Raw genomic sequence first — 15,878 nt, forward strand, 5'->3', positions numbered from 1 at the left:
TGTTTATGTTCTGCAGAAGAAAAAAAAGTCATACACATCTGGGATGGCATGAGGGTGAGTGGATGGTTTTTGGGTACAATATCCCAAAATCTCAGACATTACTCTTTCCGCACCGTTTGTGCTACAGACATTAATGGTACCACAAATTGTGCACTATTATGGCTCTTTTCTAAGCAATCTGACATTTTGCCAGGCCAGTGATACAATGGGTGAAATAAAATCCTATAAACTTATATTGAAAGAGAGGAGCCAAGCCATACAGGTATCAAAATAGTCTGTTTTGACTTATGCTAGTAAGTAATTACCTAGCAACCACCAAGAACACCCCAGCAACATAGCAACTCACTTCAACCACTCAGAGCCCCTTAGCAACCACATAGCAACGCTTTGGCAATTACACAGAATACTACTCACATTTTCTTCTGACAATGTAAAGATCTAGTTTTCTTATACAGTGTCTATGTTCATAATACTGTCTGTCTATGTGAATAGTCATTTTTCATTAAAAAAAAAAAAATCAATAAACCCAAATATGAAGCCAGATCATAAAATTGTATTTTTATCCAGAAATGAAAATCTTAATAAAATATTCCTTATTCAGAAATAGCTTTAGTCACAGGTGCCGTATGGCTCTGACTCTGTGCCATGACCCTTGATATAGTGATGTATTGATCTGAGCCCTTCGGTAGGTGAATGTCATAGTAACAGTGGCAGAAAGCATTGAGGTCTTACTGGCTGTGTGTGTACTGGAGATCACAGCGGGCTGAGCTCACACCTGCCTCTGTTGACCTTGGAAGTTGGCCCAGTGTCTCTGCGGCTCTGCCGTGCCTTCAACCAACTGCACACATATCAACGGCCATCTGGTTGTTATCTAACCGAAGACACATATATTCAGTCTTTATTCAGTCTATGTTCAGTGTCAAGCATCAGGCTTATGGAGCATAGTGTGTGTAGCTGTTTATATACTGTAGAACTTGATCTTTTGAACTGTATAGGTTAACTGATTAGTGATTAGCTATTACACACAACCAAATTATGATAGTTTGGCATTGTTCCAACTGCGCTGAAGTGTCAAACATCAGTCTGCGCACAAAAAAAGAACGAAAAAAGACCGGCAGAAACTGATGTGATCAATAAAAACGAGAGATATTATTGTTTGCCCTCAAAGATTAATACTGTTTGCTCTTTGCAGAAACAGTGGATTCAGCATGTTTCGGATATTTAGGGAAACACCACAGTTAGATGCGTTCTTCTAAAAGCCTTTTCTGATGGTCGATAGATACTATATAGGTTTTTCAGTGGTTTATTCTTAAAGCATTACAATTAATATGTAAATGATATTATTTATAAAATTTAAATAAAATACAGGAAATAAGGAAATACTTATTCTGTGGTGGTTGGGGCAAATGCCCAGTTCAAATCAAATCATTAAAAATATGATATTGTATCAAAATTGTAGTAGAAGTAAATTGTAGTTGTAAATAAAAATAGTAATAAATAATTTAAAAATAACAATACAAATTTAAATTGCTCTCTTCTGTATGCTAATTTGTGCTAATAATTGTTTTTAGTTAACATGCATTATTGATGCACCGATATGAAAATTTATGACCGATAAAGATTTTAACTAAATATTTTAGGCCGATAATGATACCGATATTTTGCCACCTCCCTTATTTTGTCATCAGATTGCTGTTTGACTTAGAAATTATGCTTTAAAAATGAATAAAGATCAAATGATTATTTATTTTTTTACTTTTCTACAATAAATCATTTCAATTGAAAATGGATCTGTTTAACACAGGCCAAATTTTCAAGGAGAGCCACAGTGAAAGTTAAATAGATTAAAAGATATAAAAAAAACGTACAAAAATAACTAAATATGAAAACATGTTTATTGATATGAAACATTTTTATTTTGTACTTCTAAAAGATCTTTGCAGTTCAAAACAACAGAATTCATATTTTACATGCATTTACTGTATATAATATAACATTACACATTTATACTATGCATATGTTAGTAAATTCCACGGAAATGTCAACCACATCATGCAAAAATAAAAGTTTTAACCAAAGGAAAAAACCTCTTAAATTATGTATTATAGTGGTATAATGGATAATGCCATCCAGACCACTAGAGGGCGCCGCTTGCTTACACAGTGCAGAGTTAAGCCCTGACTAAAACACTGAATGTAGACTAAATTTTTAAATGCAGACTAAAATTTAAGGTCAAGTAAAGGTGCCCTCAGTAATTTTTTTAATATGATGTCTTGGACTTACACGGACACCTAGTGGTGTGGATGAAGCATCATTCAAACGCAATAGTTTTCAGTTACCAGTGTCATTGTAGAAATTCACGTATGAATAATCCATGTATGAATGTGTCCAGTAACATTACAGTTAATGAGAATAAGCGAGTAGTATTTGGCTTGTCATGTGAGTCTAACATGTTAGCCCCCATGAATGGACCCTCTCCATGTAGTTTAAAACTGCTTTTATAAGATTACTGATATGACTGGAGTTTTTATCTCAATGAGTTCTCATGATTTTATACATGTATATATCAAAATTACAATACATTTATTCAGAAGTTAAATTTCTGAGTGCACCTTTAAGTTACCACACAAGGCCATATTGCAATGTCAATCTTCAATCAATCAATCGTGCAGTATTAATGGATATTATAACAGTGTCTCAGAAGTCAAAGTCTGCTGGTTTCAAAGCGTTTGGTTGGTTTCTGCTAAACATCTCCTTTGGTGTTCCATAGAAGAAAGAAAGTCATACAGGTTTGGAACAACATGAGAGGGAGTAAATGATGACAGAATTAACACATTTTGGATGAACTATCCCTCTATGCTTGAGCCATCAATGAGCAAGGGTTGATATGCCAACAGTTAAAATGACAGTTGATTAACCTGAAAGGTAAATCCTCAATTTTGGTCATCATAATTGATCTTCAAAAACTCATGGTTTTCTATTTTATTGCCTGCAGGGGACATGTTGGACCTGTTGAAATGGAGAGTTCATCCAGACCGGATCATTGACTGCCTCTCCAAACTGAAGGACATTGATGGCACTGAGATTTTTAAGGTATGAACTACTTGCAGCCAGTCCCTTTAAACTTTCTACTCTTGTTACAAACTACAGAAATGACATAGAACAGTTTTCCCATCAAAATAACTCCGTTTTGGGATTTCTGTAATTTTTTGTCTTTTGTAAAGTTTTTACAGGACATCCTGGACACTCTATTTGCGATTTTAGATGACAGTCCCCAGCGATATGGACTAAAGGTGTTTGACTGCCTGGTAAGTGATGCCCTCTACAATCTTTCTGATGACATGACTGTATAAAGTGCATTTCCACTTTCTAGAGATTTCTACATATTCTGACTGCAAACTCTTATCAACTTACTGTATCCATCTCTTGCCTGAAGACAGTTTCTTGCCTTTAATAAGTACAAGATGCATTCTGCATCTCTCCTCCACTGTGTTACCACGGTTACATGCCAAAAATGGCAACTCATAAAATCCATCTTGCATAGTTGTTTTATAATTCAGCTCCTGTCCTCATTTTCTCTTTATATCAGGCACAACTACATACTTTAAAATTAGAATCCACATTTGAAGGTGAAGAATCAGCTTTAAGTTGGCATTGGTTGATTCATTTCCCTAAAAAATTAAAATACTGAGGCTTGGTGGTGTTTTCAAAACATTGTTCTGTTTGTTTGAGCATTCTGACCAGCCCGACACAGCAACAAATGGTGTGAGTTTTGTGTGGGAACCTGCTTGAACTTTTTAATAAAGTATTCATGATTCAGCATGTGAGAAAAGCTAAAAGAGTGTTTATACAACAACATTACTTTTTGCAGTTAAAGTGTTTTCAGAAATATATTTTCCCTACTGTATAGCTCATCTTGAAGCCTTGATTCTCTCAAATACACACAAAGATCGTTTATGGCTGAACTGGGATACAATCTTTTTCTTTGTAGGTGCATGTTATAAATTTGCTGCAGGACAGCAAGTTCCAGCTCTTCAAACCTGTTATGGACAACTATATTGAGAATCACTTTGCCGGTGCCCTGTCCTACAGGTAAACAATCTGCATGGCCTAAATCCACAAACAAAAATTATATATCAGGGAAATCTAAAACATTCTCATACTCAAAATATTTCCAACATTCTTAAAAAGAGTATTGGAACTCCTGTGATGTTCAGCTGATATAATCCTTTGGGAGAATTGTGTTTGGTAGTAACAGAAACATGAAAGGTGTTTTATGTCTGTGTATATTGTAGCTTTAGAAGGTTCTGTGAGTTTACAGCTTGGATTTAATTGTCCTCTCAGTGCAGTGTATTTAAGCACAGTGCAGTACTTCGACCTTTCATTACTGACAATGCATTTTTGCCTTGTATGTGTGGTCTGATAGTTGATGTGTGTATTTGTTCTGGCGGCAAATTCTGTTGGAAGTAGGTTATGATTTGAAGCATAACTCGTTAATTTGTAGTGTCATTCTAATGTTCACATTGTATTCTCTTAGGCCATATATTCACCATCATGTCATTCTAAACCTGTAAGACTTTGCTTCTTATGTACAGCTAACAAGGAGAAATTTAAATTAATATACCAGTCCATCTTTTCAATACAATGGCATTTGATGATGACTCATTTTAAAACATAAAAAGAGCTAAAAAGTATCTTACAAAGTAAAAATATTAATAATAAAATATATATATATATAAAAACTCATAAAAACGTCCCTTTTTCAGGACACTGTATTTTAAAGATAATTTTGCAAAAATACAAATAACTTTACAGATCTTTATTGTAAAGGGTTTAAACAATTTTTCCATGCTTGTTCAATGAACCATAAACAATTAATGAACATGCATCTGTGAAACGGTCATTAAGACACTAACAGCTTACAGACGGTAAGTACCATAATTTCCGGACTATTGAGCGCACCTGAATATAAGCTGCACCCACTGATTTTTAAATAAAATATTATTTTGAACATAAATAAGCCGCACCTGTCTATAAGCCGCAGGTGCCTACCGGTACATTGAAACAAATGAACTTTACTCAGGCTTGTAACAAAAATAAATAGGCTTTAACGAAACACGGTGTGGCAGCGGGGGCGTGGTCAAGCAGCAGCCACAGAGCTGAAAGAGTGACACACGTCAGTCTAGTGTTGGCGCATAGAAGAATTGAGAAACTTTATAAAATTGATTGTAAACATTGCTGTGGCCATTAAAAGCCTTACCTGGAACGTCAAGTGCCCTGCTGAAAACTGTCACACTGGTGCCCGTGTGACAGTTTTCCCAAGAAGGACACGTGAAGCAGGGCACTTGAAATTAGACACCGGTGTTAGACATAATTTAAGCGCAGGTGTAAGCGCCCTTACAGCTTTTCTCTCCCGGATGGGCGCTTGACCACGCCCCTGCTGCCACACACGGCTTGTAATAAAACATTTGCAGTAAACAGTAGCCTACCAATAAAGTCATTGGTCACTATCTTCCTCGTCCTGTGCACTGAAACCACTGAAGTCATCTCCTTCGGTGTCGGAGTTGAATAACCTCAGATTTAGTTGTCTTTTTGCACTGAGTCAATTCCTCACGCTGCTGTTTCCAACGTCTTATCATCGACTCATTAAGACCAAGCTCCCGTGCAGCAGCTCTATTTCCTTTTCCAACAGCCAGATCACTCGCCTTCAACTTGAAAGCAGCATCATATGCGTTTCTCCATGTCTTTGCCATGGTGAGGGTGACAAAATTACTACCGTAATCAGAATGATGGGAAGTTTGAGCGCTTCGATTTAATCTAAACAGTAAACAAAAAAAGTTGTTTTGACCTTAACCCGTTCGGCAATTTCATTGGTCTAATGAAAGCTTCACGCGCAAAAAACTGAGCACGTCACAGAATGTTTTTTTGTTTTTTTATAAAATTTGAAAGCGGGAAAAATCCATATATTAGCCGCGTCATTGTATAAGCCGCGAGGTTCAAAGCGTGGGAAAAAAGTTGCGGCTTATAGTCCGGAAATTACGGTAATTAAGATCACAGTTATAAAAACTTAGGACACTAAAGAGACCTTTCTATTGACTCTGAAAAACACCAAAATAAAGATGCCCAGGGTCCCTGCTCATCTGTGTGAACATGCCTTTGGATAAAAGCGTCTGCCAAATGCATAAATGTAAATGTAAATGCCTTAGGCATGCTGCATGCTGCATGGAGGCATGAGGACTGCAGATGTGGCCAGGGCAATAAATTACAATGTCAGTACTGTGTGACGCCTAAGACAGCCTACAGGAAGGACAGCTGATCGTCCTCGAAGTGGCAGACCACGTGTAACAACACCTTCACAGGATCGGTACATTCGAATATCATACCTGTGGGACAAGTACAGGATGGCAACAACAACTGCCCGAGTTACACCGGGAAAGCACAATCCCTCCATCAGTGCTCAGACTGTCCGCAATAGGCTGAGAGGGGCTGGATTGAGGGATTGTAGGCCTGTTGTAAGGCAGGTTCTTACCAGACATCACCAGCAACAACGTCTCCTATGGGCACAAACCCACCTTCACTGGTCCAAACAGGACTGGCAAAAAGTGCTCTTCACTGAAGAGTCACGGTTTTGTCTCACCACGGGTGATGGTCGGACTCATGTCTATCGTCGAAGGAATGAGCGTTACACCGAGGCCTGTACTCTGGAGCTGAATCGATTTGGAGGTGGAGGGTCCCTCATGGTCTGGGGTGGTGTGTCACAGTATCATCAGACTGAGCTTGTTGTCATTGCAGGCAATCTCAACTCTGTGCAATTCAGGGAAGACATCCTCCTCCCTCATGTGGTACCCTTCCTGCAGGCTCATCCTGACATGACCCTCTAGAATCACAAAGCCACCAGTCATACTGCTCATTCTATGCGTGATTTCTTGCAAGACAGGAATGTCAGTGTTCCGCCATCACCAGCGAAGAGCCCGTACCTTAATCCCATTGAGCACGTCTGGAACCTGTTGGATCGGAGGGTGAGGGCTAGGGCCATTCCCCCAGAAATGTCTGGGAATTTGCAAGTGCCTTGGTGGAAGAGTGGGGTAACATCTCACAGCAAGAACTGGCAAATCTGGTGCAGTCCATGAGGAGGAGATGCACTTCAGTACTTCATGCAGCTGGTGGCCACACCAGATACTGACTCTTACTTTTGATCGCCCCCCCCCCTTTTATTCAGGGATACATTATTTAATTATTTCAGTCACATGTCTGTGAAAAGTTTGTCTTAGTTGTTGAATCTTTATATGTTCATACAAATATTTACACATGTTAAGTTTGCTGAAATTAAAAGCAGTTGAAAGTGAGAGGACGTTTCTTTTTTTGCTGAGTTTATATATAAAATATATAATATATTAAAAACTAAAGTATCATAAAAGTAGTCCATGCAGTTCATACTGTATTCCAAGTCTTCTGAAGGCATATGATTATGAGTAATTTTTCTGTTAAATCTTGACGTTTGTTGCACGTTCAGGAGCACTATGAGAAAAGCTCATTCTAAGTTACGTTGCTGTTCTTAGCGCTAAACAATATTAGCCACTCTTTCTCAATTCCCTCATGAATGTGCAATGGACATCCAGATTTTTACACACACAGAAAAAGACTTATGTTAATTTGGGTCCTTTTTCAATTTTAAAGTGAGCCTCTCTGCCAGAGTATTGAACAGACATACTGGAATATTTAACATCAAGAAATAAAATCATACAGGTTTGTAATGACACAAGGGGAACAGAAATTACTGACATAATTGAGTGAGCTGTTCTTTTAAATCAGTCTCTTTTTGTTTACTTGTTATGTGTTTATATTAGCAACATTCTGCTGCTCTTTCTCATGCCCTCTCCCTTCTTCCCTCCATCTCTCATTTCCCCTCACATTCACCCCTCTTCTCTCTCTCTCTCTCTGCTGTTTGGTTTGTGTCAGAAATGTGGTTGTGTGTGGACAGTGATGAGGTCTCTCTTCTGTGAGATGCAGAGCATCATGTCAGTGCTGAGGTGGATGTGGGAGCCTGGAAAATACTCACACTCATGCTGTTCCCGTCACTCATGCCTTTAATGTTGTCCTGGGTTTCTGTGTCTCAACATATCTCTGTCTTGCTCACTTCTTGTCTCTTTTCTCTGTTTTTATGGGAAAAAAACAGCTGACTAAACATGATTGTTTTGGTATCTGTACATATCTTTTTTCCCTTTTGCATATACTGTGCCATAGTGCCCATTGAAGAATGACATCACTAACCAAGTAATGGAATCGCCCCTTGTATGCTACACTTTTGTTGCATTTTTTTCCATCTTGACATCCTCTTAGAATGATAGTCATGCTTTTTTGCACCAATGATATTGATTAGATATTGGTCTTGGCAGACTAGATGTGCTATGCTGCTACTGCAGAGCAAGTATGGAGACTTTCTTCTGCTAGAGCTTACACAAACAAACTGACTTAAGCATGTGGACATGCTGCTGCAGCTTCACAATTAGACAAACACTAGACATGCTGCATCGAGCATTTATAACATACTACTGCACAATTAGACACAGACACAGATACAATCCCCATGTAGCAGGTCTAGACAGGTGGAGCTAAAATCTGCTTCTTACTTTTCCGATATCGTGACGATGGAGTGATACTTGTCTCCATTTAAACCTCCATTCATATGTACCTCCAATGATGCCTATATTTCCAAAGGTGATGTTTCATAAGCCATGCTGAATGCATGATCTATGTGACTGACCGAGAATGCTCTCTGACAAGAACCTAGAGTAAAATGTGTTTATTAATTTGCCAAGATGAAACAAGATGCAGTTTTGGTACAAAGAAAGTTGAAGCAGCATTTCCCCAGCGGCTTTTTGCTCTCTGCTGGTTGTGTAAAGTTTGTGGAGGTGTGTAAGATGGCGTGGAGGACTGTCCGTGTCAGCGCTTGACCTCTCGTTCATTCTGCCTGTGCAACAGTTTGATAAAACAATGGCAAAATGTGATATACAGTAAAACTACTGTATATGCTTTCAAAACCAATGAGTTTGTGAAAATCAGAATTAATGAAATAATATGATGACATGTATTGCCAGCCTGTAATATAAAGCAACACAATGTAGTATTTTTGTATTGCTAAAATAGCTGGAAGTGGCTGATACCGGAAATGATCCACATTCAAGGTTGATAATGGCAGCACCCTAGTTACGCTGAAAAATAAGGTGAATATATTAGTGTGGAGCAGGACATGGTCATTTGTCTGTCACTGGGGAGAAAGGAAGCGGTAAGGGCCATCACCTGGTGATTGCTATATTAAACATCTGTGTCTCATTTCAGGGATGATGGAGACAGGCTTTAAAAGGCCACCTGAGCAACATACTGTAAGAGAGATCAGAGACACTATGTGTGTTCTAAATACTATGTTGTGAAACTGAAAAGCCAATAATGTGTTGTGAAACTGAAAAGTCAATACTTTGTTGTGAAGCTAAAGACAACTGTATTAAAAGTTGACTCATTTGGACTGTGAAATCAGGGAATTAAGGAAGAAGACGGGCTGCTATGGACATCTCACCGCTGGATGAAGTCGTCTGTGCCCTGGCCAGCATCTAAGAGTGTCACCAGCATGCTCTCTTCGAGCAGGAATGCCTCTTCCAGGAGCTCCTCCAAGCCCAGGCAGAGGATCGGCAGGCCTTAAGGAGCTGTTAGCTCCAGGCGGATCCTCCGCCACGACTAAGGAGGTAGCAATGAAACTGCACCCTCCTGTTCACCAAGATTGGTCCCCAGGACAATCCAGAGGTGTTTGTGAGCTTTTTTTTAGCAGTCAGCCACCACCTCTGACTGGCTGTGAATCAAATGGGCACTCCACCTGCTGCCGCTGCTTTCTGGGGAGGCCCAGCTTGTGGCACAGCAACTACTAGCTGAGGACCGCTGTCCTGCAACGGGTTGGCCGTAGCCCCGAACAACACCGTCAGCGATTCCGCTCCCTCGCCTTGAGCGAAGTTGGCCGCCCGTTCTCCCAGCAGCTCTGTGATGCCTTCAACACGCCACGGACTGCCCCCGATCAAGCAGGGATGTACTGAATATCGGTAAAAACTAAGGGGCGTACATACCAAGCCTTGGTGGAAGCTTGCGTAGTGTCCGTGACATAAAAGTTGTGCCCTGATCGGTGAGGATTTCTTTCGGAATCCCCACCCGGGAGATTATTTTGAAGAGTATCTCCGCAACACTACAAGCCGAGATGTTGCATAGAGGCACAGCTTGTGGATATTGCGTTGCATAATCCACTAGGACTATTACAAAGCGATGTCCATGTGCTGTCCGCTCTAATGGTCCGACGAGGCCCATGCCAATTCTTGAAGTCATGACTGAGGGTTTCATCTTGCGACTGCTCCAGAGGTAAATCCCCTTTGGGAAATCCCCTGAGGATGGGAGGGGCTACAGCCTCCCCCCCTCACTTCACCTTGACATGGAGCTGATGAAGATGGCCCCGGCTCCACCTCCCTTGCCAGAGCATCGCAGATTTCACATCTCATTACTTTTGTGCAGGACTCATCCATGCGTATTCCCTTTAATATATTGCGGAAAGGTGAGGCGGGAACTAACCGCGGCCTCGACTCTGTTTTGTCCCCAGAAATTTGTGAATATCCCCATGCACACACATCACCCTCACCGTTTTAGCTGTGCCCAATGCCTTGTGTTGAACAAAGCATTGGTGGACCGTGGTTTGATTACAACCTGTGTCCACCAATGCTTGGTGAGTATCCCCCTTGATCCTTACCTGAATCCAGTACGCTCTCGCCCGGTAGGGAGCAGGGTGTCAGGAATCCGGACCACTGTCCCAGCTCCATCACAGGGCATTGATCCCAGAAGTGCCCCAGATTTCCGCAACCCCAGCAGGCTGACCCAGACGCCACGCCTTGTCGGCGGACTCTTCCACCTGAGGGGGGATAGCGGCGGGGCACTGTAGAGGCAGGGGGGGGTGTCCACCACCATGCCTGGGGCAGGAACAGTCTCTGGGGAGAGAGCAGAGTGAGAGGGAAGGGGAGCTGGCGATACTACTCCAGACTATGACCCACCTGCTGCAGGATAGCCTTCTTCAGTTCGTCGTAGGCCAGGAATTTTGGGCAATTGTTGGGCAATTAGAAGGAGCCTTGCCACCTACTGGTAACGTGGCTAGCCCCAGATCTCTGCCAAGTGCTCAAACAACTCGAGGAAGGCTTCCTCATCGTCTTCCGCACCCATTTTCAAGAGCGTGGGTGGGGAAAGGGGGCTGGGGTTGTCCGGGGTCAAGGCCGGGTCTCTCTCCTGCCGAAGGAGGCTCCGGATCGCATGCCAGTCCCTCTGTCTGATCTTGCAGGATTTCAAAGTACCGATGATCCTGGTCTTGGCGAAGCTCAAGCTGGGATTGCTGGTGGAACTGATGTAGGCTGGCGAGGGACTGGAGATTTGGGCAAGTTCAAGGAGTTCATGGGGTGTACTTCGATTTCCCAGGTTTCGGCACCAGTGTAGGGATGTTCAAAGGAAGGAGGGCCCAGGACACAGGTTCTCTCCTTCAAGGTCAGACTTTTATTCTCTCACAAACACAGGCTTCAGGGCCACACAGTGAATACGTTTTAGGCAATCAGTACAACAGTCAGCTGTGTTCTGGCTTGCTGTCTCTCTGCCGTCTGGCGGTGGCATGGCTGTTTATATGCCACTCTCCCCATGCTCACTGGAGTTAGAGACAGGTGTTAGACATAATTTAGCTCAGGTGTAAGCTCCCTTACCGCTTTCTCTCTCTCCGGTTGGGCACTCGACCACGCCCCCACTGCAACAATGCTATTCCTCATTTTGACTTTTTTGGGACAGGCCCTGCTCTGTATTTTTGCATTATTACTCCACATTATTTTAACATGATAAAATATACAAAGAAACATGAAGTGTTTTGCCCATTTATAGCTGTGCAAATATATACCATGTTAGAAATAGAAGAGAAAAATCATCTCCTGTTACCATTGTAAGATACTGTGACCGGTTCATAGCTCTCTTGTTAAAGGAAGCGGGAGCCGGATAAACAATCTAAGTTTTTATTTCTACACACTTTTCTATTATTTTCATCACTATTTTCTTTTCAGCACAATATGCAAACACACAACTTTGTGCTTCTCTCTCTCTCTCTCTCTCTCTCTCTCTCTCTCTCTCTCTCTCTCTCTTCTTCAACAGAGTGGACTGCTCTTTTATATACCTCTCAGCTCTCACTGCAAACACAAACAGTTGTTAGAGACAATTTCCCACTGATGTTAATCCTTACCATTCTTCCTCTCATGACCTCGCTCTCCACAGACATTGCTCTGCCCCATCACCACAGTGACATACTGTTGTACCACCTGTTCCTACTCTAAGAATGTAAAATGAATAACAACTCACCATTTTTTAATAATGAATGGTGTTATGTAAACATGAGTGGTCATACTGTATGTTAATTTGGTTGTAATTGTGAGATCAGTACCATGATGATTTCTGAATGATGCTTAGTTGAAGAAAATGGTTTGGGTGGACTGGGGAGGGAGCTTTGTATTTTGAATGTTAGACTATGGATTGAACATTTATTTTAACCCTCTGGGGTCTACGGACGAGCCGGCGTGTCTTGCTGGATATTTTCAACTTTACAGCGGAAACAACTTAAAATACTCTGTAATTTTGGGGCATACAGATAAGTGTAAGACATCATTAGAGATTATAAAGGGTCTACTTTTATTTGTGTACACTCACAATAACAACAAAACCTTGTGCTTTTGTAAAATAAAGAAAATAAAAGGAGTGAGCTTTCAGCAGTCTCCGTGTTCACGAGCATTTTTCTGAAACATGTCACAAAAATGAAATCTCTGTGAATACTTATCACACAAACATGAAACATATGTCTAAAAAAAGCTTAATATTTCTACTTTTAAATAAAACTTTTCAAATTTAAAACAAATATTATCCTGCAATGTAATCTGTGTGAAACCTAATTATAGATAATGTGATCACACCCACCAGCAGAGCACGCCATTCATACGCTAATGTGCTGAGACGTTCAAGGTAAATGGTACACGCCCCCGACAGTGAGGTTTGATGTAAACAATTTAAAAAAAGCTAGTTTTAGTTACATGTAAATGTTGTTTTTGCTAAAGCAGGTATTTAAATTGTATGCTATATGATATGAAATATGATATAAAATTATATGAATGTTTAGAATATATTTTATCTAGTGTTTATGCTGCCTCATTATCATCAATGCTTGTGCTTGCAAATATCTGTTCAGGTGTAAATGAGTAAAATGCACTTTAAATATGCCCATATTAGAAAATCACCATCTTATAATGATTTCTGAAGGATCATGTGACACTGAAGACTGCAGTAATTATGATGAAAACTGTTCTTTTAATTGTAAAATGAGTTCACACAATGTTTTTACTGTATTTTGGATCAAATAAATGCAGTCTTGGTGAGCAGAAGAGACTTCTTCTAAAACTTTTATATGGTAGTGTAGGTCTAAAATTAAGTGAAGTCTTTATGTAAAGAAAATGTATAGTCAGATAACTTCTTTTAACTCAAAATGTGATTTTGATTATCAAGTCTCCTCACATTCATTCTCTTTCTGCCACATTCCTCATTGATAGGCCCAGGGGAGAGGTCTTTTGTCTCAGGTGTGAATTACCTCAATATTCATGATAGTTCACGCCTCCTCGCATATGACATTTCTAACACTAAAAGTGTCTTACAAAAGTTAAAGTACTATATTGTTTTGTATGAATGCGTGATCAGGATATGAATGTGATCAGGATGTTTTTCACATCATTTTGTAGCAAAAACTCTAGGCTACAAGATCCAGTTCTCAAAAGGCTTTTGTTGACACAAATGTTTAGTATGTGTTATATGGTCTTATTTCAATGACTTAAACATTTTGTTTTTTCAAAAACCATGCATAAACTTTATTTTCTCAAAAATGTATGCAGTCCAGGAGGAAAAGCATGCTAAACAAATCATTAGTCAAATATGTTTGATATGTTAAATTGTTTAATATCATTGCAAAATGGAGAATCTCTTCTAGTCCACTCTGAGGCAAGATATTTGATGAAACAATGGAGGTGTTGCAAGAACTGAAAATTAGACTGAATTTCAATGAATTACATGCTTACAAACTAAGGACAACAACAACAAAACAAAAAACAATTTTTTTTTGTTGTTGTTAAAATGTCTGTTCATCACAAGATTGTAAACATATACAATATTTTTATATGAATAATCAGTCTTTTTTATAATAATTATTTGAGGGGTGTTCTGAAAAATTAGACCTATTTTTTGCAATTAGTCCCCAGTATGTGTAAATGCTGATCTTTTAAATTTGAGTGTGAAAAATTGCAGAAGGTAGCCCATAAATGGATCAGAGTTGCTCTGCCCAATACCTGGTTCCAACTTTGAAATCCTGCAAGATCAGACAGAGGGACTGGCATGCGATCCGGAGCCTCCTTCGGCAGGATAGAGACCCGGCCTTGACCCCGGACAGCCCCAGCCCCCTTTCCCCACCCACGCTCTTGAAACTCTTAATGCACATCACTTGATCAACATTTGCTCAAATCAACCAGTCAATGGTGCCTGCAGCTATTGTTTCCATTCTGTTTTCAGCTTTTATTTGCTTTTGCTAATTTGGTTCGCTAACTTCTCAGCCACCGTATATATTGTCAGTTAACTGAAATGAAATTCAAACAGAATTGATTGCTAGATATTGTAGCTAAGACATGTGTGTATTAACAATCAGACATGGTTTAATATGGTTTTACAGGGAACACAATTCTTGATTTGCCTTGACATGTTTGTACTCAGTGTGCTAAAACCAACTGCCTGGAACATATTGAAAATCAAAACATATAACAGATTAGTGGAGTGGTAAAATCTGTTTAATTAAAGCCTAATTGGATTTTAAGTTAAATCTTTTGGGGTGAGTTTGGGTATTACGCTGTGTTTAACATTAATTGCATTCCCTTGCCATGAATGTTAAAATTTTTCTCCTTATTGCCAAATTACCCTCATGGGCTTCCAAAATCAACTGCAGGCCCATAAAAGACCCAGTTTCACTCTTTTCATTTCTTTCTCTCTTTTTTTTATAATTACAACTTCTTACTTTAAACATTAATGGTGCATTAAGTAATGCAGCAAACTTGAAAAGTTCAACCAAAGAAACTCACCTCTCAAGTTCTCATTATTTCTTCAAGTATACCTTCCAATTATTCTAAGCCTTAGACCTACACATCGTTCTATCACACAAAGACACACAAACTGAATAAACCCATCCCTCCACTCACACGTATCTTGACCTAAGGATGTTTTAAACAGTTTAATGAGCATTGATTTGCTAAAAATATTGCATACTATGAGGTCATTAAATTGAATAATTCGGAGTATACGTTTTTAAACAGATGTTGGCAGCTACATCAAGTATTCATACTGTAAATGCCTTTGCACTCATTGTTATCATCACACAGATATTTTAGACTTTTCCAAGCCAATTTGCTTAATGTAATATTCCAGGTTTAATACAAGTTTAGCTCAATCCAAAGCATTTGTGGCATAATGTTGATTACCACAAAAAAAAAAGTTACAGTGAGGCACTTACAATGGAAGTGAATGTGGACAATTTTTAAAGACAGAGGGTTTAAAGATGGAAATGTGAAGCTGATGATTTGATAAAAGCATTTACATTCATCCTTTTTTTAAACCTCATGTATTATTTGAGTCGTAAAGTTGTTTAAAGTTTATTTTTACAGTCGTTTTAAAGTTTTAGGGTTTGTTGACAATACGTCATTATGCATCAAAATTGTAAAATTGGTTATAACCCTACACAGAAAGGTTTAGTG

General features: G+C 39.6%; 1 protein-coding gene across 1 annotated transcript in view; it reads left to right on the plus strand.

Moving 5' to 3' along the window:
• dock4 (dedicator of cytokinesis 4) overlaps window positions 1–15,878 on the plus strand; it is a 103,623-nt gene that overhangs the window by 53,355 nt on the left and 34,390 nt on the right. The window contains exons 18-20 of the mRNA XM_052120214.1: window positions 2,996–3,093; window positions 3,225–3,308; window positions 3,992–4,092. Coding sequence (XP_051976174.1) covers window positions 2,996–3,093; window positions 3,225–3,308; window positions 3,992–4,092 — 283 coding nt within the window. The remainder of the gene's footprint in view (window positions 1–2,995; window positions 3,094–3,224; window positions 3,309–3,991; window positions 4,093–15,878) is intronic.

This window comes from Xyrauchen texanus, chromosome 46 (assembly GCF_025860055.1).
Source record: "Xyrauchen texanus isolate HMW12.3.18 chromosome 46, RBS_HiC_50CHRs, whole genome shotgun sequence".
Classification (NCBI taxonomy): domain Eukaryota; kingdom Metazoa; phylum Chordata; class Actinopteri; order Cypriniformes; family Catostomidae; genus Xyrauchen; species Xyrauchen texanus.